The sequence below is a fragment of the Typopeltis vanoorti genome, chromosome 23 (genome assembly GCF_054136105.1).
Source record: "Typopeltis vanoorti isolate ZY-2024b chromosome 23, IOZ_Tvanoo_1.0, whole genome shotgun sequence".
In the NCBI taxonomy this organism is placed as follows: domain Eukaryota; kingdom Metazoa; phylum Arthropoda; class Arachnida; order Uropygi; family Thelyphonidae; genus Typopeltis; species Typopeltis vanoorti.
This window is the reverse complement of record NC_143571.1, coordinates 77,994,255-78,016,714: the sequence shown is the minus strand read 5'-3', so window position 1 is coordinate 78,016,714 and position 22,460 is coordinate 77,994,255. Positions and strand designations below refer to the sequence as shown.

The following is a 22,460-nucleotide window of genomic DNA, read 5'->3' as shown; positions in this document are numbered from 1 at the left end:
TCAAACAATTCGCTTCCATTAATGACAACTTTTTATTCCGTCTTGAGAAAAGGACCAGACTTATATTTTTAGATGCTTAGGAAAAAAGTACTTTGTTTAATTATTATTTTTAGTAAGACATTTTTAATTTGAAGCCTATAAAAATTCACATATCTTCAAAGCGTGGTAATTCTGATTTTTAGTTTATCCATAGAAAATTTTAAATTCTTGAGGACTAAATGTTTTTTTTTTATTTATTTTTATACAAAATCTACATAAAACGCACTTTAAAAGTCAAACAATATCTTAAATTACATATCTCTAACAAAATCAATATATACAAAGCAACAATATATACAATAAACATATATAAAGGAAATATATTATAAATCCAATACACCAAAGAAAATAATAATTTATCAAGAAAGACAGAAAATATGCTTATTCATACTATTTGCTTATTTTCCCGTTATTTTGTATATATATATATATATATATATATATATTTATTTATTTATTCAGTGGCTATTTTGCTTATTTAATATATTATTCGCTTATTTTAATTTAGTAGTTTTTCGTCTTATTGTTGTATTTTCACATGGCAAAATAAATTACTGAAAAATAAAATATTTTTATAATAATATATCCAGAAAAATATTTTTCATTTTAATTTATAAGAATGCATAAGGTGCATAAAATAAATATTGTTACATATTTTAGTAAGTCACTTTTATATATACATATATATATTTATATGTACGCATTCGAGGAATCTCGCATTGAGGTAAACAATAAAAAAAAAAGTTTTTCCTCCATTAATTTTTAACAGCTGATATTATTTTGTGAAGTGAAAAATTCGCTTGACAGAATGATGAGATCTTCTGCAAGGGAAGGGACATGCGCAGTGTAACGTCAGCAACCAACTGTCCTTTGTGACGCAGTTTGTGATTGGTCAAGATTCCTGCAATCAGTGTTTCACAACCATTAGAGTAGTAAGAGAGAAAGATCGACAGCGCACACCCTAGGTTCTCCAAGGATAGAGACGTGCTCTGGGTGAAACTGTGTTGGTACTTGTGGTGACAATTAGCAGGCGTTTTACCACAGCAATATGTGGTTAATTCCAGGTTTCGTTTGGCTTCATCTGTTCATCGTATGTACTGCTAGCACGATTTTGACAACTCCATATGAAGAGGTAAGTTTTAAGGAGTTCAATGTAAAAAAATCAAATTTTTCATTGCCAGCTGGAAGTGTCCGCCCTTGGTTTAGGAAGTTGAATAGCTTACTCTACGCATGCAGCATGGAAGGCACAATGGCTAATGCTAACTTGGTTCCGTAAGTTTGCTCCGAGGCTAGGGTTAGATATGTAATCGATGTGAAGAGGAAAGAAATGGGATCATTCGTTATAGTGTTTAAATTAAGAATCCGTGCTTATAGTACTGGTATTACAGTATTATAAGTAGATGTTTAAAATATCATAAAATCATCACTTTGGATCGTAATTTTATCCTGTTTGAAGGAATCGTGAAGTTTTTTCGTCATATACTTGTTAGCGAGAGATGAGTATAGCCATCCACATGAGTTATATCACCATAAAATCTTAATTTTATTTATTAAATCGCGGATATCAATTTCCTTATACTGCATTAAGACTGATAATATTAGTATACTTAGTATTTGGATCATTTAAATATATGCAAATTGCTATCGAATTGTATACTATGGGACAAAACAGAAAAGCGTGACAAAACAAAAAGTAGCGTCGTAATGCACGTTATGTGTAACTTTTTGTGCTGTTTTTGAGGAAACGGAAGTAGTATTGCATAACATTCCGAACGTTTAATGCCAAGATTCTTATTTTATCGATATGCAGTATATTGGTTTATTTAATGAACGATATGTTATTTGAGATATGTCTTGGACTCCAGCAGACTTATAATAATAATATACTGTATCATATGCTGTAGTTTAATTTGGTACAATAGTTGTGTGTGTGTGTGTGTGTAATAATAATAATATATCGTATACACTAGTTTAGTTTAGTTAGGTACAATAGTTACTTGTGTGTGTCTACATATTATTTAGAACGACGTGTATTAACTCTTTCCAAACAGTTATGAGCAATTTGAACACTCGGTTCCCTGAAAGAGGCTAGAAAAATCTGTTTTTATTGTATATTTAAGTCATAATAAATTGCAGTATTTGAAACATTGAGTTTTAAAAAGGAATAGCAACGAATAGTCACAAAAAAAAAAATAATAAAAAGGAGAAATTGCACACGCGCACACACACACACACACACACACACGCACGCACACACAGAGTTTTCGAAAACAAATGTAACTTTTCTAAGTTACAATTACTTATATAATTACTGGAAGTATATCCAAACGAATATTTTTTCCCCTGTATCCAGACAACATATTCCTAACATATCAGCTTTCCTTCCCACCCTCTGTTTGGAACTTTGTAGTTTTCATTTGCATTTTCGAGTTATTATACGTCCGTTTTTTTATTTATGATGGAAAAATAAAGAAAATATAATTTGTAATCTGATAACCACGCCACAGTTTAAAGGATAGAAACAGAGTTTCTAGAGCAGGATTTCCGGATTATGTAAAAAATAAATTAACACAAAAAATACGAAATTAATAAAATTAGAAAACTATTAGCTCACAGAAAAGCATAACGATAAAGCAGCACAACAATTACACGTTATGTTTAATTGTTGTGTTGTTTAGAGGAAACGGAAGTAGTATTTCATAACATTTAATGTTTATGCAATACTAGTATTATCTGAAATATATCAATATATTACAATATACCCTGGATTTATAACCTTCCATGGGTGGGAGTCACATAAAAATGTCATTATGTATTAGAGAGAGATCTGTGTATGTTTTATGAATTATCATATGCGCGAAATAACTTTTTTTTTTTTTTCAGTTTTCAGGAGTTTATTTTGATTCGCAGTGAAGGAGACTTCACATACACACATTGAAGTCATCGCAGTTCTGTTATTTGTTTATTGCAAGAAATTTCTATATTTCGATGCATGGATTTAAAAATACCGCGCTTTGTATATGATACTGACAACAAAAGGAAGTACTGTAGCTAACTCCTGCGTACAATTCAACGCGTGAAAGGAGCGTCGGTCACGCTTTATGATTTTTAAATAGACGTTTTTGTTATTTTTATGCACGTGTCTCAATGAAGTGAATACAAGGAAAAGATAACTTGAGATACACATCGATATTATAGAACGTTATTACAGTACCTGCATTTTGTTATTATTTAGACATATCGATATCTTATTGACTTCTAGGAGTTCTCTTCGTAATAATAAACAAGGAGGATAAAAGTTTTTGCCGTGCCTTGTGTGGCTTCATGACACATTCTCTGTAATTTTACAATGCTTTATTGAAAAGCGAAACGAATAATAAATCGCATACGTTGATGATAGTTTTACTTGGTAAATACACCTGATTTTTGTACATCGTTGGCTTGACAAAAGCATGTCTTCCCATCCCCTCCTCCCTTTTTACGAAACGATGCATTTAATACATTTATAATTATAGAGACCTTAACCATATTTGAAGAGAAACTGCATTTCGAATTTAAGTTGTTACTTAAAGAATTCTTTACTGTATGTTATTTATTTCATTAAAATGAAAATTTGGAAAGGTTAGTTACGGAAATACGTTTAGATAAATTATACGTTCTCACAGAGTTTGCAAGGGAAGAAAAGAGGGTAAGAACTCTCCAGAAATATAAGGAAGAGATGCTGTAATTTAATGATATTTATAAATAATTTTGTTGCACTTTAAAAATAAAGTTCATAACCGTTTCATGTGTCTAACAATAGCAGCCAAAATTGAATTCATTTTTGGGTAGTATAAGCAGGTTAAATGACAACTTGGTGTTTTTTTTTTCTTTATTATCATTATTTTTACTAAAATCAGAATTAAGCACTTTTTTTTTGTTTTGTTTAGCGTGTTTTATAATTTTATCTTGAAGTGTAGGTTTTAATGTTTTCCATACACCATATGTATACATCGCATATCTGCTCATCTACTTGTATATATTGATATCGTTCATAAACATAATCATGATAGTGATTATAATTGTAAGGATATTATTACTTATATATGAGTTTTTAAAGTTTTTGTGAAGGAGAATTGCTTCTTGGGTAGATCACTGAATACCAACCTTATTAGAAGGCAAGCAATAAATAACATTCTTGGGAATAAAGAGAGCATTGCATTTCTTTGATCTTACTCTAGCAATGGATTTAGTGCCTGCAAGCATCTTCTTACATTGTAAAAAGATCACTGTCAGATTTTTCCAAAAACACTGTGCTCTCAAGCACTAGTTGGCAACTATCTAGGCTTGCTTGCAGTGTAATAGTACTCCGAAGTACTATTAGGGATGCACATTAAATCTTATCTTCAAAATTTATAAACCTGTTATCCTTTCCTATCTTCTCAACTAACTAGCATGCCTTCATTCAGTCATAGGTATCTTTTGTTGTCAGATATGAATGTTTCATCAGAAAGTGACGGTATTCACATAAATTTTGGCATGTATGGTTATTGCATTATAATTTTTTTTTTAATGTTTTCAACTCTAAAAACTTGATAATTTGGCAGTCTTGAATTCAGACATGACTATTCTATTTTTTTTTCCATTTATATTTGGTTTATTTCTTTTATTTATATTCCACTAATACATATTTTATTGATAGAATATAACATGCATATTTATTTTATTCTGTGATTTTTTTATTGCTGACTGATGTAATTAATTTTCCATTACTAGAAAACATTTGCATTTTATTAGATTTCAATTATATTAGAATTACATAAAATAAAATGTTGAAATTAGAATTATATTAGTATATATTAAGCCAGTCTTCAATTTGATAGTTTAAATTAAATATATAAACAAGAAAGATCTTAAGAGCTTTGTATTATAACTTGTTTTTTATGCCATTCCCTCATCAACCACTTTTTTTATATAAAGCAATTAGAATGAATGCTGAAAAAAGTCAAAAAGAAAAAAGCATTGAAAGATTATTATAGTTAATACAGAGAGTGTCCATAGCTCAATCATTTTTGACAAAGTTCTTTGATTGGAAATACCTTGATTCAAATCCCCTCTAGGATGCAAATAACCTTTATCAGGGGTTTGCAGTTGAAATTAGTTAGCATGTCTCATGTAGGTAGCAGGGTTTTTTCCTCCCTGAAACGTAGTGAGTTTCATCTCTCAAAACACTGGCCAAAAGAATACACACAATTAACAGCTATGGTACACGATGCAGATAGGATTAACTGCTCTATCAAAGCATTAATTTGGTTTCAATGACCAAGTTACTTGGCTGTGACAGCCATTTAGCCTATCACATAAGGGGAAAATAGGATAGCTAATGCAGATTATGGAAAAGTTGATGAAATATAGTAGTATTAAGACAAGTAAAACCATAACACTGTGTGTGTGTGTGTGTGTGTCAGGTCTATCTATTGTTTGTATGTGTTCTTAGGATAAATCAGAGCTTTTTTTTTTTTTTTTAATAGAAAACAACTTGCCATCAGCCAACTTGCTTTCAGTTGAAATAGCCTAGTAAATGTTCCTTGTATCACTTAATAGAATTGAAAAGACATCTTTATGAGCATATTTTCAGTTTTTACCATTGTATCACACATAGCAAAAAAATTTTGCTATTGCAGAATGTTGTGAGTGACCAAAATTATCTCCTGCTACAAATTAATACTTTATGCATGCTGAAGTTGTTTGTATAGACAATGTTAATAATTCTATTTATTGCAAACTGTAGAAAATAAAATAAGTTTTCTGCAATTGTTATATTTTTTATACATCTTTAGAATATTAACAGTCTATATGTTCAGATTCTGATATATTTAATTATTATTATTATTCAGGATCTCCATCGAGCTGTGAGACTGATTTGTGAGTTGTTGACTTTATGCAGTGCAAATTCTTTTGCATGATTTCTTAAGCTCATTTAATTTCTACACTCTCAGGCAATTCATTCTGTGCTTTGTATATTCTTTAGGCAAAAAAAAAAAAGCAACTTCTCACTCTTTTATTCACCACTCCATTATGCAAATTCCAAGGAGAGTCTTGTCCTTATCTCTTCCTTCTATTCTGTGAAACATTTCCCCATTGCCCACCTAGTATACAGCTTGTTTCAATCATATTACTTCTTTGTTTTCTATCTTCTAAACCCTGCAGATGATATGCACTTAATCTATCCTCAATGCAAATGATCCCTAGTCTTGAATTAATTTTTATCATGTTTGTGTAATCTCTACAAAGTTTCATCATACCTTTTTAAATCTTGGTGATCATATGTAAGCATAGTAGTTTGGATGTGGTTTAATTAAGGCTTCATACAAATGGAGCACTGTTATCTTCTGGTTAATGTCCTCAGTATTGTATTTCCTCTGCTCTTTACTGCTTTTGCAACATATTCCTGGAATTTTGCATTTCTGTCCACTATCACTCCTTCACTTTAATATAGTTCCACAAATAGTTTGTAGCTTCCCATCTGTGGATCTCAATGTCCAAACCTTACTCTTGTGTTACATTATTATCCTCACTTTGCAGCCTATTCAAATTCTCCTGAAGAATTACAGCATTGGTGCTGTTATTAACAACCATCCCCAGCTTCACATCATCTGAGACAGTTGAATATTTCCCTGCATTCCATTTGCCTCATAGTTGCCTCAGTCATAAATCTAAAACAAACTTTACAATCCAGTCTCCATGGAGATGTAGGAATGCTTTGACACTGTGGAAGTTGCTAAAGGGTGTTAGTGACAGGATATTTTACCAATTTTCAAAATTGTCATGCTATTAAAGCTGCTTAGCTACGAATTTATCAAGGGTGCTAAAAGCCTAACCACACCACAGCACCATATCGTTGATATAGCGAAACCACAGTGTTGTGGTCTTGCTAACAAGCCCTGTGGAACCCATTTATAACTTTGCTTCTCCCTGATACTGCTTTCCCATATTTGGTTCTTTGATATCTATCAGGTGGATTGGCAATTGGCAGCTAATTGCCAATTCATCCATGCCTTCTATATAATTCTCTATGTTGTAACTTATATCAACTTTTCATGCAGCAGCTTGTGGCAAATTCTAGGGGAAAAAAAATGCTGTTCCCTCATCGGCAACTCTTCTTACTTTTTATAAAAACCAAGGATTCTGTATATGAGCTATTCTACTTTCATCAAAATCTTAACAATCACAGAATAAATACAAACTGGTGTATAGTTTGATTCTTCCATTTTACTACCATCCACATGCAGTTGTGCTATCATGCAGCCGTTTTACTGACATACTTTCATTAAACAGCCAGATCAATGGTATTGTCAATTTCTAGCACATTCCATTAAAACACAGTGAAATCTCATCCAATCCCAATGTCTTGCTGACATATGAAATACAGTCATCCCTCGACTTACATCCGTTCGAATTACGTCCATGATCCCATAAGGAAATAAATAACATTTTCGGGTATACTTTCGAACAAGACGCAAGCAAGCCTAAGGTAAAGCATGTACAGTGGCGACAGTGCTTTCACTGGTAACCTCCCTTGTCAGTCAGCACTTGTCTTCAACAGTTCCTCTGTTGATTTTGTGCTTGAGAAATGAGTTATTTGTGTATTTATTGTTAAATATTTCGCAATGTTTAGTGCAACATGGTCCTTACATGCACAATCAAAAAACCTAGTGAAGAATCACAGAAAAAGAGGCATGCAATTGATCTTGAAATGCAGTTGCAAGTTATAAAGCAACATGAAGCTGGTAAGCCCGTTAATGTGATTGCACATGACTTCGGATGGTCTATTCTACAGTGACGACCATTTTGAAAAATAAGAATAAAATCGTAGAGGTTGTGAAAGAATCTGCTTCCATTAAATCGATGATAGTGATGAAGCAACGACAAGGTCCTATCGGTGATATGGAAAAGCTACTTGCATGATGGATAGAGGACCTGAACCAAAAGCGCATACCCCTTAGCACTGTGACCATAACCGCTAAGGCACTAAGTGTCTTCAACATGTTGAAGGAGAAAGCAGAACCTGATTATGACTATGAATTCAATGCTTCTTCCAGTTGGTTCATGAGATTCAAGCAGCGTTTTGCTGCATAATGTGAAAATGTATGGGAATCTGCAAGTGCTGAGAAGGCTGCCAAGAGAAATTGGATAAAATTATTATGGAGGAAAATAATTAGTGGCAGTAACACGCAGTACAGTTTTATAATAAGGTTTAAAAATTAAAATGACAATATATGTACATATTACCATTAAGTCCCTAACCCCTATAACTCTGTTGATTTAATGTATCTGACTTGACTTACATCCTGCCAGATGGAACAGAACCCGGATGTAAGTCGAGGGTGACTGTACTCAATCCATCATTCACTTCTAATCCTTCAAGCTGATTCAAGATGCAAAATTCCAGCTGGTTTCTAAGTCTGTTATAATCATCTACCTCATAATTTCACATAAGTTCTTTTCTCCTTGAGATTTCTGTTTGTCTCTTAGGATCTAGTTGTGACAAATGTCATCCTTGTACCCTGATGAGGGACAAGGATAACATTTGTCACAACTAGATTCTCATGTGCTGTAACCAAATATTAAACTGTTGATCCTTGTGTTCCATTCAACATAGAGTGGCTAAAATATTTGTCTCAAGAATTCCAGAAATTGAATTTCCTTTATTATTATATGCTTATTTATTCAGTTTGATCTATATTACCATAGTTTAAAACATCCCATAATGATTGCTTGCTTCTCACTAAGTTATTCACATGCAGTGTCAATTGACGCGTGTGGTCAGCCCCATACCTCATATGGTTTTGGGAGCGATGCCTTCTGCTAAAAGAAGTGGTAGGGTTGTAGATGCCCTTTCTACACAAGCTAGTAGGACCATTGCAAACATCCATGCCTATGGTGGGATTTGAACCCTCAGCATTTGGCTGGAGGGCAGTTATATTAACCATTTGGCCAACCGAGCTGGCTGTAGCTGCTTCTCACTAGTCAGACTAATTGCCTGAACATTCTCCATTCATCAGCTTGTTCCTTGGCCTATGAATGAACTAATGAATATCCTGTCCTATCTCTACTTCACGCCATACACTCTTGCTCCCATTTCCTCCCAATACTCTACCCTGAAAAGGTGCAACTCATTAGGTGTTATAAGTAACACCCCACAAATCCATTTTTCCCTTCTGTTTTTACTTCTCCCATTACTGTCCCTTCTGTTTCCACTTCATCTTCTGTAATCATAAAATCCACAACATACTGTACAATCTCCCAAGTCACTATCTCCATACATGGTTATCCCTACTGCCTTCCACTCTGATAACTTTGGTTTCCCTGTCACAACACTCATTGCTCAGAGAGCAGCAATCTCCACAAATGTTATAACTTTTTTTTAGTTATCAAATGCAGAATCTTCAGATATTTTCATATTCTAGGGACCTCTTTAGAATATGCAGATATCTGAAGTGTATTTGTATTTCCACTCTGCATTATCAACATGAGACAACGTTGTCCTTATTTTCAGACTTTTCTGCTACACACTCACCAACATTGATTTGTATGAGGTGCCTCTCATGCTGTAGGTCATTTTTACCCTCTGGCACCATCTCTCATATGCATTTTGATCCTCTTCATTGCCATAGTAACAATCTTTATTTCCTGGTAGCCTCCCCGCAGAAAATAGCACTCTTCTAACATTATATTCTGCAATCCCTGAATCATCAAATCTATATTTTGATGACTCACGTATTCATTCCTTTTTTGGTCATCCTTCACTCTCTCTCTCTCTCTCCCCCCCATATTTTTATCTTGCTATCCCACTTCTTGTCTTCTCATCATATTTTCTATGCTTCTGCATTCTCATGACTTCTCATGTTCTATTTACTTTCACTGGCTAACTCATTCCTTTGCCTTCCTCTCACTTTCATTTTCTTAATTTCTTCTCTCTTCCATTCTCTGCCTTGCTCTCTTACTCCTATGACTTGCACTCTTGTTCCCTTTTCAGCTAACCTTATCTCGTCTCCTTATTTCTCCATTTACCATTATCAGAGTCCATCTTAACACCTTCCGCTTCCTTTCTCATCACTTTTATTTCCCTCTCCAAGCATCCTGCTCTCGCTTGACATTCATTCATGCATTCTGAACCATCTGCTGCATATCTTTCTCTGTCACACTGTTGAGCATTAAATCTATTGTGACACCTTTTGCACATCTTACTCCCTCCCCAAATCATGTTACTCACTTCTATCCTTGCTTTTTTCCAGTCCCTACACTGCTTGGATTTTTGCTAAAATCTTGTTTATTGACATACAAGTTACCTAGCACTTCTCATTGCCTGCATTTTATACATATTTTTTCTTTCTTTCTTCTTATCTTTACTTGTTACACATTCTTGAATAATCTTAATTTCTGATATGTCATTAGGATATTTTTGCATGCTATTAATTACACAAAGGTTTATTCATTCTGCAAAACATCTTGTAACACAGTCAAAACTGGCTACAAGAAAACACAATTAACAAATACAACACACTAGTCTCATAGCCTTAGTTGCTTCAGTAATAATTTAAATCAGCCCAATCCAACATAGTTGTTTGTGAATTCCACTAAAGTGGGAGCTTATCATTTGACTATTGAATAGATGTTAGGAGTATTTAGTATCTATGTTTTGTAGAGAATGGATATGTTGTGAAAGATGGCTACATATCTCTCCTCTCCAACACATGGTGATAAAACACTATTCAATATTAATGGTTATCATGGTCTGAAATCATTTGCAGTTTTTAGCCTTGTTATATCCTTGTTATTTGGCTATTGGGCACTTTTTCATAAAGACACTTCTTTTCTTCACACATGAAATACATGGCAAAAGGGAGGCCAAAACTTCACACACACACACACACACACACACACACACACACACTGTGTGTTTAATTCTTGTTGTTGTGGTGGCAATGTTCCACCACATGAACTTCATGAAATTCATCATCTCATATGCATGCTCTTCTAAATACATGGTATTAGTGTTCCTCTGAATAATTCCAGCCATAATTTGGATCTACTACAATCCATTACTTTTTGACTCATGTCAATTTGTTACAACAGTGCCAGCTAGGATGGCCTGTAATTTTTGTTTATCTCTTTTACTGATTGGACTATTCTTCTGTCCACTTTCCAGGCATATGTTATAATCAAATTAAGTAATTACTGAAATGAAAAATCATCTTTCTGTATTCATTCTGAATATTATAATATTGGAAATTGTTAATTTCCAATATTTTTTTTTTTATTTATTATTTTTATCTGTGTCAAAACTTGTAAGAACCAGGGGGAGGGATCGGTCAACTAAGTTTTTTGATCCAGTTTTGAACAAGCTGAAAGTAGAAAACATACCGTGTGTGATTGCCTTTGGATTCTTTGATAAGACTATTAGGTGCATCTCTATCTGACTTGCCTCTGGATGCAAAAGAGGTAAAACTCTTTTGCATCAAGAGATTTTGCTGCAACACCACTTAAAGATGATTTTCTTGATATCATATTTCTCCTTTGACTCTTGTACTGATGATATGGACAAACCATCTCATTGCCATATCTAAAGCATTTCCATGCCTCTCTTGATTTTTTATGAGAAAGTGATCAGAATAATCTCCATTAGTGGAATGCAAACATAACATCTTTTGACTCTTACTATGTCTTTCTAACAATGATTAATCTGTATTTTAGAATTATTTATTTATTTTGTATCCAAACACAAGTAGTACAGTAGTAAGTAAGTGGTACAACATTATTTACAACAAATTAGGATACATTACAAATGAGTGTTTTAGAATTAAACCTGTTTTATGTTGTCCTTTCACTCTCACCTTTTGTCCTGGCATCTACCCCATTAACTTGAAAGGTAGTACATATTCGGCTTATTAAAAACAAAACAACAAAAAAAAAAAAAAAATCATTCAGTTGAACTATCATTCCAGTATTCTCACTTTGATACTTTCTAAAATAATGGAGAAATTCATCAAAGCCAACTTCTTTAGCACCTAAAAATTTGGTATTGTTATAAAGAATAAGTAATAGCTCATTAGTACTCTGGTTGAGGGAGAGCTGGTTAATTATTATTATTATTATTACACAACACCTCCAGGGAGTCCAAAGACTCATCAAGGTAGGGCATCTACTCTACAACTATCTCCACCAACTACAATGAACCACAACTATGCTAACACCACCTACCTAGTATTTTCACAGACAATCGCAAACATCCATGCCCATAGCAGGATTCGAACTAGCAGCCTTTGGCTGGAGAGCGGATATGCTAACCACTCGGCCAACCAAGCCGACTGGGAACCTTACACTAGAGACAAAATTTGGTCTTTTTTCAAAATACTTCAGACTTTCAGTGATGGTAGTGCTTCTGTTCTGGGCACTGAAAATCACGTACCATGAAAAGATGTTCACAATCTGTGTCAGTGGGATTCACTGTGACATGGTGATGATGATGGAAAAGGGTTAAAAGTAGAGCCCACTAGCCACTTGTTCAGCCAAGCTAATGGTGGTCCTATATGCAATTACCTCATCTACATTGCTTGTCTCTGGATGTATATCATAAAAAAGGTTTCAAAAGCCTTGAGTTAATTTTTCTGACATTTCCAGAACACATTAAGTTTGGCATAAGTGTCTTCTGAGTAAGCTGCCATGCTGTTGTCTTTCTTTTGATTTTGCAGTTTAAGTGCAGATAGTTTCCTGTATGGATGCTTGTTTCGAGATATGGTGAATGCTTTTTTTTAAAAAAATAAAATAAATAAATATTATTTTTGAACTCCTTTATCAAGAAATGCTATTCTTATTTATCCATACTTTTTTATATAGATCAGTTATCATTCAGGAAAAATTCTATAGCATTCCACTCTTCATTATTATTATTATGAGCAAATCTCTGGATTTGCTCATAATAATACATTCCACTCTTCCTTGGAATGTATTATTGCAAGGAATTGCACTATGCCTCTGTAGCACAATTGGAAGAACGATGGTACATTGTGCCTTTCTATTGGAATAGGCCTAAGTTCGATTCTCGTCGTGACGGGAGGAACCTTTATGTGGACTTTTTCAATCAAAGGTGAGTTAGCCAATCTCATATGGAGGTAGCAGGGTTTTTTCTCCTGGAAACTCTGGTTTTCATCCCATATACAGACAAATCGGCCCTTCAGAACACGCAATTTACAGACAAAAAATACTAGTTGTGGTGGACGGTAGATGCCATTGATGGAAATGATTGGTAGTAGAGGTTCGGTGTACAGTAGTAGTAAGGAAGACTCCTGTGATGAGTCTTCGGACACCTTGGAGGTGTCACGAATAATAATAATAATAAAAGGAGCAATTTTTTTTTAAAGTTATTTTTCAAGCAAGAAGCTGGTTTTGGGCAGAGATTGTAAAGTTATTTCTCTTAGAGCATGAGTTTTTCCTCTGCCAAAACCAATAAATGACATACATTCTTCAGTTGGAAAGAACCAAAAGGTTAAATTCTTGTTATGATATGAGTAATTTTTAATATGGACTTATTCATGTGGACTTAAAAACACTCATAACAAAGGTTGGTCGATTGGTAGAGCCTCTGCTACTAATGGCTCGCAAAAAGTTAAGCAGGTTTGAGAGCGGTTAGTAGTTAGAAGGGGACAATCGTTCGATGGTGTTGGCACATTCTCCCTCGATGAGTCTTTGGACTCCTTGGAGGTGTCTAATAATAATAATAACTTGGATACAGATTTTTTGCCATTCTGGCTGGCTGAGTGGTTAGCATATCCGCTCTCCAGCCAAAAGGCTGCGGGTTCGAATCCCGCCATGGGCATGGATGTTTGTGATTGTCCTTGGAAATACTAGTGGTAGTGAGCAGTGGTAGATGGCGTTGGTGTGGTTGCAGTCAGTTGGTGGATTGAGTGACGGAGACAGAGCTGTAGAGCGAGTAGCCTCCCTCAATGAGTCTTTGGACTCCCTGGAGGTGTCTAATAATAATAATTCATTTGAATGGGAATTGGCCAGTCTCATACAGTGGTGGTGGTAAGGTTTTATTCTATTGGAAACTTAGTTTGTTTTTCCCACAAAACTGGAAAACTAGCTAGAATGCATGCATTTAACAGATAAAAATATTTATGAGGCAAATTGTGTATTAATTATTACATGGCACCTCAGTGAGTCCTGAAACTTCATGGAAGCACTGTCTAATAATAATACACAGTGATAATTGGAAGGACATTTATGGTTTTGAAAGATTAAAAAAAAAAAAAAAAAAAAAAAAAGGAGCTATTCCAAGTAATTACTATCTGAACTTTCTTGCCAACAATATTTAAGTTAGCCAAGTTCAGTTAGTTATTCTTTAGTTGTAGCAGGATTAGCGAGTTAGCATTATGTCCGCAATGAATCTGGTTGTTAATCGACAGAATTATTTTTAAATATTTATTTAGAAAAGATGAAAAAAAAATTATTATTATTATGCAGGTATCTCATCGGAGTCAGAAAATTCATTGCAGGAGACTCATTATTCACATAATGCCTATTATACCTGTCCTTGAACTCATTCACTGATGAAGCACTCACACCCACCTCTGGCAACTCATTTCCTCCATTCATGACACCCTCAAAGCAAAAAATCATTCTAAATATCCTTGCTGACCACACTTTTTATACAATTTTCCAGGGGTAACTCCTTGTTCTCTCCTTTACTGCCATGTATTGGAAAACGTCCTTGGTGTCATTCCTATAAAATGCCTTGAATAACTTATATGCTTCTATCATGTCTCCTCTTTTTTGTCTATTAGCTAATTTTTGAAGCCTACAGACCATCAATCTGTTCTCATAGAGAGCATTCCATAGACCTGCCACAATCTTTGTCACTCACACTCTGAATCCTCTCCATCACTTCTTCACCTACATAATCCTGATGTCCAGATCTGCACATCACCCCCAAATCCTTGGCCTCATCAGTTTCTTGCAGTTCACTTCCATCAATACAGCGTTTACAGGTTAAGTAAATAGAAGTCAAATAAAAAAAACACTAAATGGAGAAAGAAATTGCAAAAACATCAACAGAAGGTTGGAGAACTAAAACCTTCCATGGTCAGTATTTGAATATCATCGAAGGGAAAGTTGGCATTCACTTGACTTGGCAGTAGCTTCAGCAGGGCAGTACCAAGAAAGAGAGAAGGTGTTATAATTCTTTGAAAGAACAAGCATTACAAATGAATGTAATAGAGGTGAAGACTGAAATGATCAGGAAAGTATGGAAAATGCAAAAATATTAAAGGATTTTAAAATGGAGACAGATAGACATCTGGAATATTCCAGTTGGAAATTGCCGTAGTAAAACATGTATAGTTCATTGAAGTGGCAATACTATGAAGGAATAAAGTTGAATGTCTTGTAATGTCTCAAAGATATCATCTAGATGATTTCTTGCAGAATTACTGATATTGCGAGTGTTTGGAATCTCATATAGCATTGTATCCAGACTCTGGACAGCATTTCAAACCAATGGAATGTGTTCCAGACATTTGCCAAAAGGTTGCCCTCGCTCTATCATCGGGCATGAAGATAGGTTTTTGGTTAGAATAGCAAAACATAATTGACACAACATGGCAAGTTGGCTTTATTCAAACACAGGTATGCAGATATCTGAAAAAAACTGTGGCAAGACATCTGCAACAAGCATCCCTTTATCCACAACTCATCATAGACCATGTTTTCAATGATGTTGTATCCATAAAAATTGGACAAGACACCAATGGGTTAATGTGATCTTTATAGATTTGTTTTAGTATTTCCTCCATTTGATCTGGTATGAAATCAGTGCTGCTTACCATCATGAGAATGTTCTTGAAAGGGATGGATATGGTGGTGCTGGTGGTCATGGTGTAAGGAGGCTTAATGGACGCACTGAGCTTACAAGAGTGCTGGAAACAGGGAATAGGACTGGTGAATGATATTGCAACAAAGTTCTTTACCGTTGTATTTGATTGTTCTGTGGTGTTGTAGGTGAAGAATTCATTTTTACGATGACAGTGCCACACCACATTGTACACGAGTATTGTGGAGATTCTTCTGGAGATCAAGGATATTAATCAAATTGACAGCCCTGCATGCTCTCCAGGTCTCGACTCCATAGAACACAATAAGGAGACTTATTGCTGCTTGAAATTCCCCTCCAGAAAACAAACAAGGCCTTATCTTTGGTCTGAAGGAGGAGGAGTGGGCCAGTTTGCTTGAAGAACTCCTGAATCACTTGGTATTAAGCATGTGGTACAACATTATGAGAGTTGCATCGTAGTTTGGGTTGGACATTCCATACTGAAATATTTTTCTGCATAGTTTTTCTGTAAGCCCTGTATGTTAATTCCTTAATTACGTCCTTAGAAAATTTGTAACTTTTGCCAAGTATTGCAATTTAATTTGTACAAAATTTATAACACTTTTTTTGTGTAATATAATTTATTAGCATGCTGGCAATAAATTTATGTCCACATTTCGCTGTAGTCATGAAAAATTTTTCATATACGGGTAAAATGTAATTTGTTCTTAGCTTTTGGATGCCACTATATCCATACTTCACTAATATAATATTAGATGTTTATTAATGGAATGAAAACAGTATAAAGAATTATTATTATTATTACGGGGTATCTCCATGGAGTCAGTAGACTCATCGCAGGAGACCCAAACTAGCAAAACAATATCTGTCATATCTCTTCTTGAATTCATTTACAGACGAAGAGTTCACAACTAAGTCAGGCAATGAATTCCACTCATTCACCACCCTCCAGGCAAAAAACCTTGTTCTGACACCTTTGTTAACCACACTCTTCTTTAATTTCCAGAGATGACCTCTTGTTCTTCCATCACTATCACACAGCTGAAACATTTCCCCTGCATCAATCCTATTAAAACTTTTCAGTAATTTAAATGTTTCTATCATATCCCCTCTTCTTCGCCATCAACCAATCTCTGCAATCCACAAGCTCTCAATCTATCAATGTAGGGAGCATTTTTTACATCACTCACCAACTTGGTCACTCTTCTCTGAACCCTCTCCACAGCCTCCTCATCTCCAAGGAATCCAGGTGACTAGACCTAAGCACAGTAATCTAAATGTGGAAGTATCTTTATCGCTTTATAAAGGGGAATAATAACCTCTTTATCTCTGGATGTCAGCATGTTCCTCAACAACCAAGTAATCCTATGTGCAATCTTGGACACCTTAGCAATGTATCCTCTGAACTTCATCTCCCTCTGAACTTCATCTCCCTATTTAATCCCAAAATGCATGACTTTACACTTTTCCACATTGAACTGACATCCATTATCTTTTGCCCATTTTACCAGCTTATTTTAATCATCCTGCAAACTTTCAACATCAGCTTGATTTTTTATTGTGCTACCCAACTTTGTATCATCAGCAAACAACTGAATATCTCCCTGTAAGCCATTTCCTATATCATTTATATACAAATTAAACAACAATGGCCGAAGCAGAGAACCCTGAAGCACACCACTGGTCACCTGCCTCAAGAATGAATTAAAGAACAGTTTTTAATGTTTCCCGGATGTCCTCTTTGTTACAGGTACATCTTATCGGTGACAATGTAAAATAGCAACAAATACACAAGCAATACAAAGTAAAATGAAACTTAGTAGATTAGAGTTAGTAGCATAAGAGCATCCATCCACTATGACATTAGTAAGAAGCCCAGATTTTAATTCAGAATGCCTATGAATTACTGTTTACCATATTTTGGGGAGTTTAATACAACCATAGTTATTTAAATTAGGTTGGTTTTTAAGAGCATCTGCAGATTGTAAACAAAGCCTCTCTTATTTGAACTTGCTAAAATAAGTCATAGTGATTTTTTTTTTTTTCATTTTGATTTTGTGGATGCTGCTCAGAGCATAATCAACCAGCCCTAACTGTTTGTAATCATGATTATAGATATATTTTTTATGTTTTTTCAAGTGAGTCTGCCTATAACAGGCCAACTTGTAGAATCCAGGAACCCTTATAAATGCCAGAAACTGAGGAAGGGAGTAAGGAATTGGCCCTTAGGGTCATAGATAAGGTCAAATTTTCAAGTTGGATTTTAAGGTCATGCAGAGATTGTGTGTTTTAAAATTCTGGCTATTTTTTCTTATGTACCTTGGACATTAAGAAATAGTGATCATGCTACCATAGTCCTTTCCCCACCTTATCCACAGGTTTGCTGTCCGTGGTTTCAATTATCTGCAGTCAACCCCAGTCCAAAATATTAAATGAAAAAATCCAGAAATAAACAATTTATAATTTACATCAGCAAAGTGGATATTAAATCCAACATTGTTTCAAAGTCAAATGTTTGTAGAAAACTATGAAAGTTTTGTAAGTTGACCTGAGAGCTTACGAGAATACAATCCTTAGCATCCCTGAGTTGCCTTAGCTACTTAAGTCCAGTAGTGCAAGCTAAGGCAACTTGGGGATGCTGAGGATTTTATTCTCGTAAGCTCTTAGGTCAACTTACGAAACTTTCATGGTTTCTACAAACATTCAGCTTTGAAATAATGGTGGATCTAATATTCACTTTGCCAATGTAATTTTACATCCCCAAAATGAAGCCTTATGGCTCTTTCTTTTACTAATAATTCATAAGTTTTAAATTGCACACTGTTCTGAGTAGTTCTCTGTTAGCAGATTGACTGTCGTGGTATCACAGTTCTTGTGTTCAAGTAACCTTTATTTAACTTAATAATGGCAAAAAGTGCAAGAGTAGGCAATTTGATGCTGGCAATTTGAATATGCCAAAGAGAAGCTGTAACGTGCTTCCTTTTAAGTGAAAAAGGTGAAAGTTCTCGACTTCATAAAATAATAAATAAATAAATAATAATAAAAAAAAGCGTATTCTGAGGTTGCTAAGATTCCATTCAGATAACTTTTATTGCAGTATGTTGTTATAATTGATCTATTTTATTATTAGTTATTATTATTAATCTCTTACTGTGCCTAATTTATAAATTAAACTTTATCATAGGTATGTATATATGTATAGGAAAAAACAGTATGTATAGGGTTCGCTACTATCTGGAATATGCTGGGTTTCTTGGAATGTATCCTCCATGGATAAGGGGAGGGGGAATACTATACTATACTGTAATTGTTAAGTAGAGAAGGTCGAGATTTTGAGAAGAGGTTAAATATTTGGCTAATTCTCTTGAAATTATATCCATTATCACATATGTCTGTATGAGTAGGTTTTCTGTGTACTGTAGAAGAAAGTTTACCATTTGGAAGATGTGTTATTATGGTATAGTCTAGCCTCTCTCTATTTAGAAAGACTAGACTATTGTTAATTTCTTTTTCCATGGTAACACATTTTTAAATATTGATTATTGAGATAGAAGAGGAATGTGTCTAAGTCATGAAACAAATTGAGAACTTCATCAGTATATCTTAGCCAAATAAAAGGCTTAGGTGAGGCTGTGTCAGAACACGCTTTTCAGTGCAGAGGTTGTATTTTTTTTTTTTTTTTTTTTTTTTTTTTAAATGTAGTCTTTGAACTAACTGCCTTCAAACCCTAACTTGAAACTGGTTCTCTTCTCCACTTCTTTAAGGGTCATCTCCTTTCTCTCTCATTGCTTGGTTTGCATATGTTTTTAAAACTTGGCTAATTGTGAGCAGAAAGATCATCAGCCAATACCTGCTTGACAAAACATTAAAAAAAAAAGTATATATCTGCAGTCACTGCTATAATACACTGAGGACTGGCAGACCGTATCTTGGACAGCAAATGTGAGAGACTGTTTTTTGAATCTGCTGCTGTCTTTAAAAACCAACTTAAATGGTAAACTGTCAAAAATATGGGAAACATTAAGGCATCTTGTTAACTACTTAACTTTCTACTAATGTTGTAGAGCAGAGGTTCTCAACCTTTTCCAATGGCATACCACTATATTTAATTCAAGATATTAGATGTACCAGTAAGCTCACGTACTACCGGTGGTACGCGTACCATAGGTTGAGAATCCCTGCTGTAGAGGATGCTCTAACTCATACACCAGTCTATGAAGGTATGCTTTACTTTGTCATTACTTGAGTGTTTGTTACAGTTCTATATTGTATCTTGACAATGTCTGTGATAGATGTATCTTTGCTGTATTTGCTGGTCGGTTTGCCTAGTTTTGTGTGGATAAAAACTACTCTTTAGGAGAAAAATCCCTGCTACTTCTGTATTTGGTGCTTCAAATTTTGCCACTTGGTCAAATTGAAGCAACTCAATAAATTTTAGAGTTCCAAATTTCACTAAATTTTATCCAACTAGAGAGGAATTATTATTTTGAAGAATTTTGCCAAATTAAAATGATCTTGTTGTTATTATTCAGAGCATCCATAGTCACTAGACTCATCAAGAGAGGCTCATCTTAGACACCAAATCTCTCATTTGGTGATCATCTTCTTCTTCATTTCAGCCATTTTCTGTCCACTGCTGGTCGAAGGCCTCCTCCAGTTTCTTCCACCTTTCTCTGTTCTTGACAATGGTTGACCAATTTTTTCCAGTAATTGACCACTCCACCTTCTTTTAGGATGTCCTCGGCCTCATTTCCCTTCTTTTGGAATGCAATTCGTTAGTATGATGATCCATCGCTCATCTTCTCTTCTGGATTTCCATTTTCATTTTAGTTGTTTGTGATGAAGAATGATGTCAGTGATACGAGTCTGGCTTCTTATCTAGGTGTTTTGCTTATCTTTTAATATGATGCCTAGCATCAGCCTCTCCATTTTTTTTTGATTTGTTTCTAATTTATTTGTCAGTGCTTTTGCTAGAGATCAAATTACACAACCATATGTGATGACTGGAAGTATACACTGGTTAAATGTCTTTCTTTTTAAACAGAGTGGGACATCATTGTTTTGAAATATGCTTTTCTTTCTGAATGCACTCCAGGCAAGTTGAACTCTTCTATTTATTTTGGTGATATTAGATGCAAAAGCTATCATTATACCAACCTATTCACCATCTGCACTTTCAGCACCCAATTAAGCAGTGTGCTATGTGGTCCAGCCATCTTCCATAAAAGTGCCACTTCTTGTTCTCTTACTCACTACTTCCTTTTTGTAGCATTCAGGGATAGCCTCTTTTCTTTATTCTACCAAATGAGGAATCTTGCCAATGTCAATACTTCTTAACAGTTTAAATATCTCAACTTAGGACATACAAACTTTGCAGTTTGTATGTCCTCAGTCTGTCTTCATAACCAACATTCTATGATCCCAATATAACTTATCTGCTTCTGTGCCCTTTCCAAGGATTAGATATGAGAAAAATCATCCAGCTGTGGTCTGATAAGGGCTTTATAAAATGGAATCACCATTCTTTTATTTCTGCTGGTCAGTGTCCTCAGTATTATAGCAATCCTCTGGGTTTCATCTCCTTTGCGGTATGTCTCCTAAATTTCAAATTGTTATCAACTATCATCCTAAGATGTTCTGCCAGTAGATTATGTAACCTCCCATTAGTGGATCCCAAATTTTGGGACCTTCATTTAGATGCATTAAACTGACATTCCTCACTCATTTGCCTACTTGTCAAGCTTACTCAAATCCTCCTGAAGGAACTGCAACAATCGCACTATTACTAATAACCCTTCCAAGCTTCATATTATATGCAAACAGCTAAATATCTTCTTGCGATCCAGTGACAGTATCATTGACATAAAGGCGAAACAAAGGTACCAACACTGATCCCTGTGAGACCACTTGACCTTCTTTTCCCTTGATACTGCTCCCCTGTACACAACATTTTGGTATATATCAGATAATTACTTTCCAATCCAAATTTTAGTGAAAGAAAGAAAAAAAAAAAGAAAAAATCTTTCAGTCTTGAAACCCACTATGGAAATTACTATACTGCAACGTTATCCATATGACCAAATATATATTGGCTTAGCTGACATAGAATAAGTTTGATATTGTTCAGGGTTGAGTTACATTTTTTTCATTGTTGATACTTTCTTCATTTTTTGTGAAAACTATCATAATATTTGACAGATTTATGTTACTGAAAGACATCTTTCAAATAGTTATCATTCTCTAAAAATTAAGGAGTGGTTTATGAAATGTTAACCTTTTTTAGCTTGGATACACTACACAATTTTGCTTTGCCACTACAAATGGCCAGCTGAACTGGATCAGCCTATTTTACTATAGAATAAAATGCCAAATTTTTAAAAATTCCCTTCAGCTGTTGTAGGTGATTAATATCATTTTAAATTATTTTCCAAATGAAAATGATCTAAATAATCTCAAATTGAAACCATATAGTAATTTTGTAGTGTATATTCTAAAATATTAAATTTTATTAAATTGTATCCACTGTTTCACTATATAAAATTGAGATAGA

At 34.5% G+C, this 22,460-nt stretch overlaps 1 protein-coding gene across 2 annotated transcripts in view; it reads left to right on the top strand.

The window, feature by feature from the left end:
• The first annotated feature begins 985 nt into the window (after nucleotides 1-985).
• Appl (amyloid-beta-like protein) overlaps nucleotides 986-22,460 on the top strand; it is a 260,386-nt gene continuing 238,911 nt past the window's right edge. Inside the window, exon 1 of one of the 2 annotated variants that reach the window (XM_090412642.1) lies at nucleotides 986-1,171. In XM_090412642.1, the coding sequence (XP_090268768.1) occupies nucleotides 1,088-1,171 (84 nt within the window). In that variant the 5' untranslated portion in view covers nucleotides 986-1,087. The remainder of the gene's footprint in view (nucleotides 1,172-22,460) is intronic. The other variant, XM_090412643.1, reaches the window with a different exon arrangement.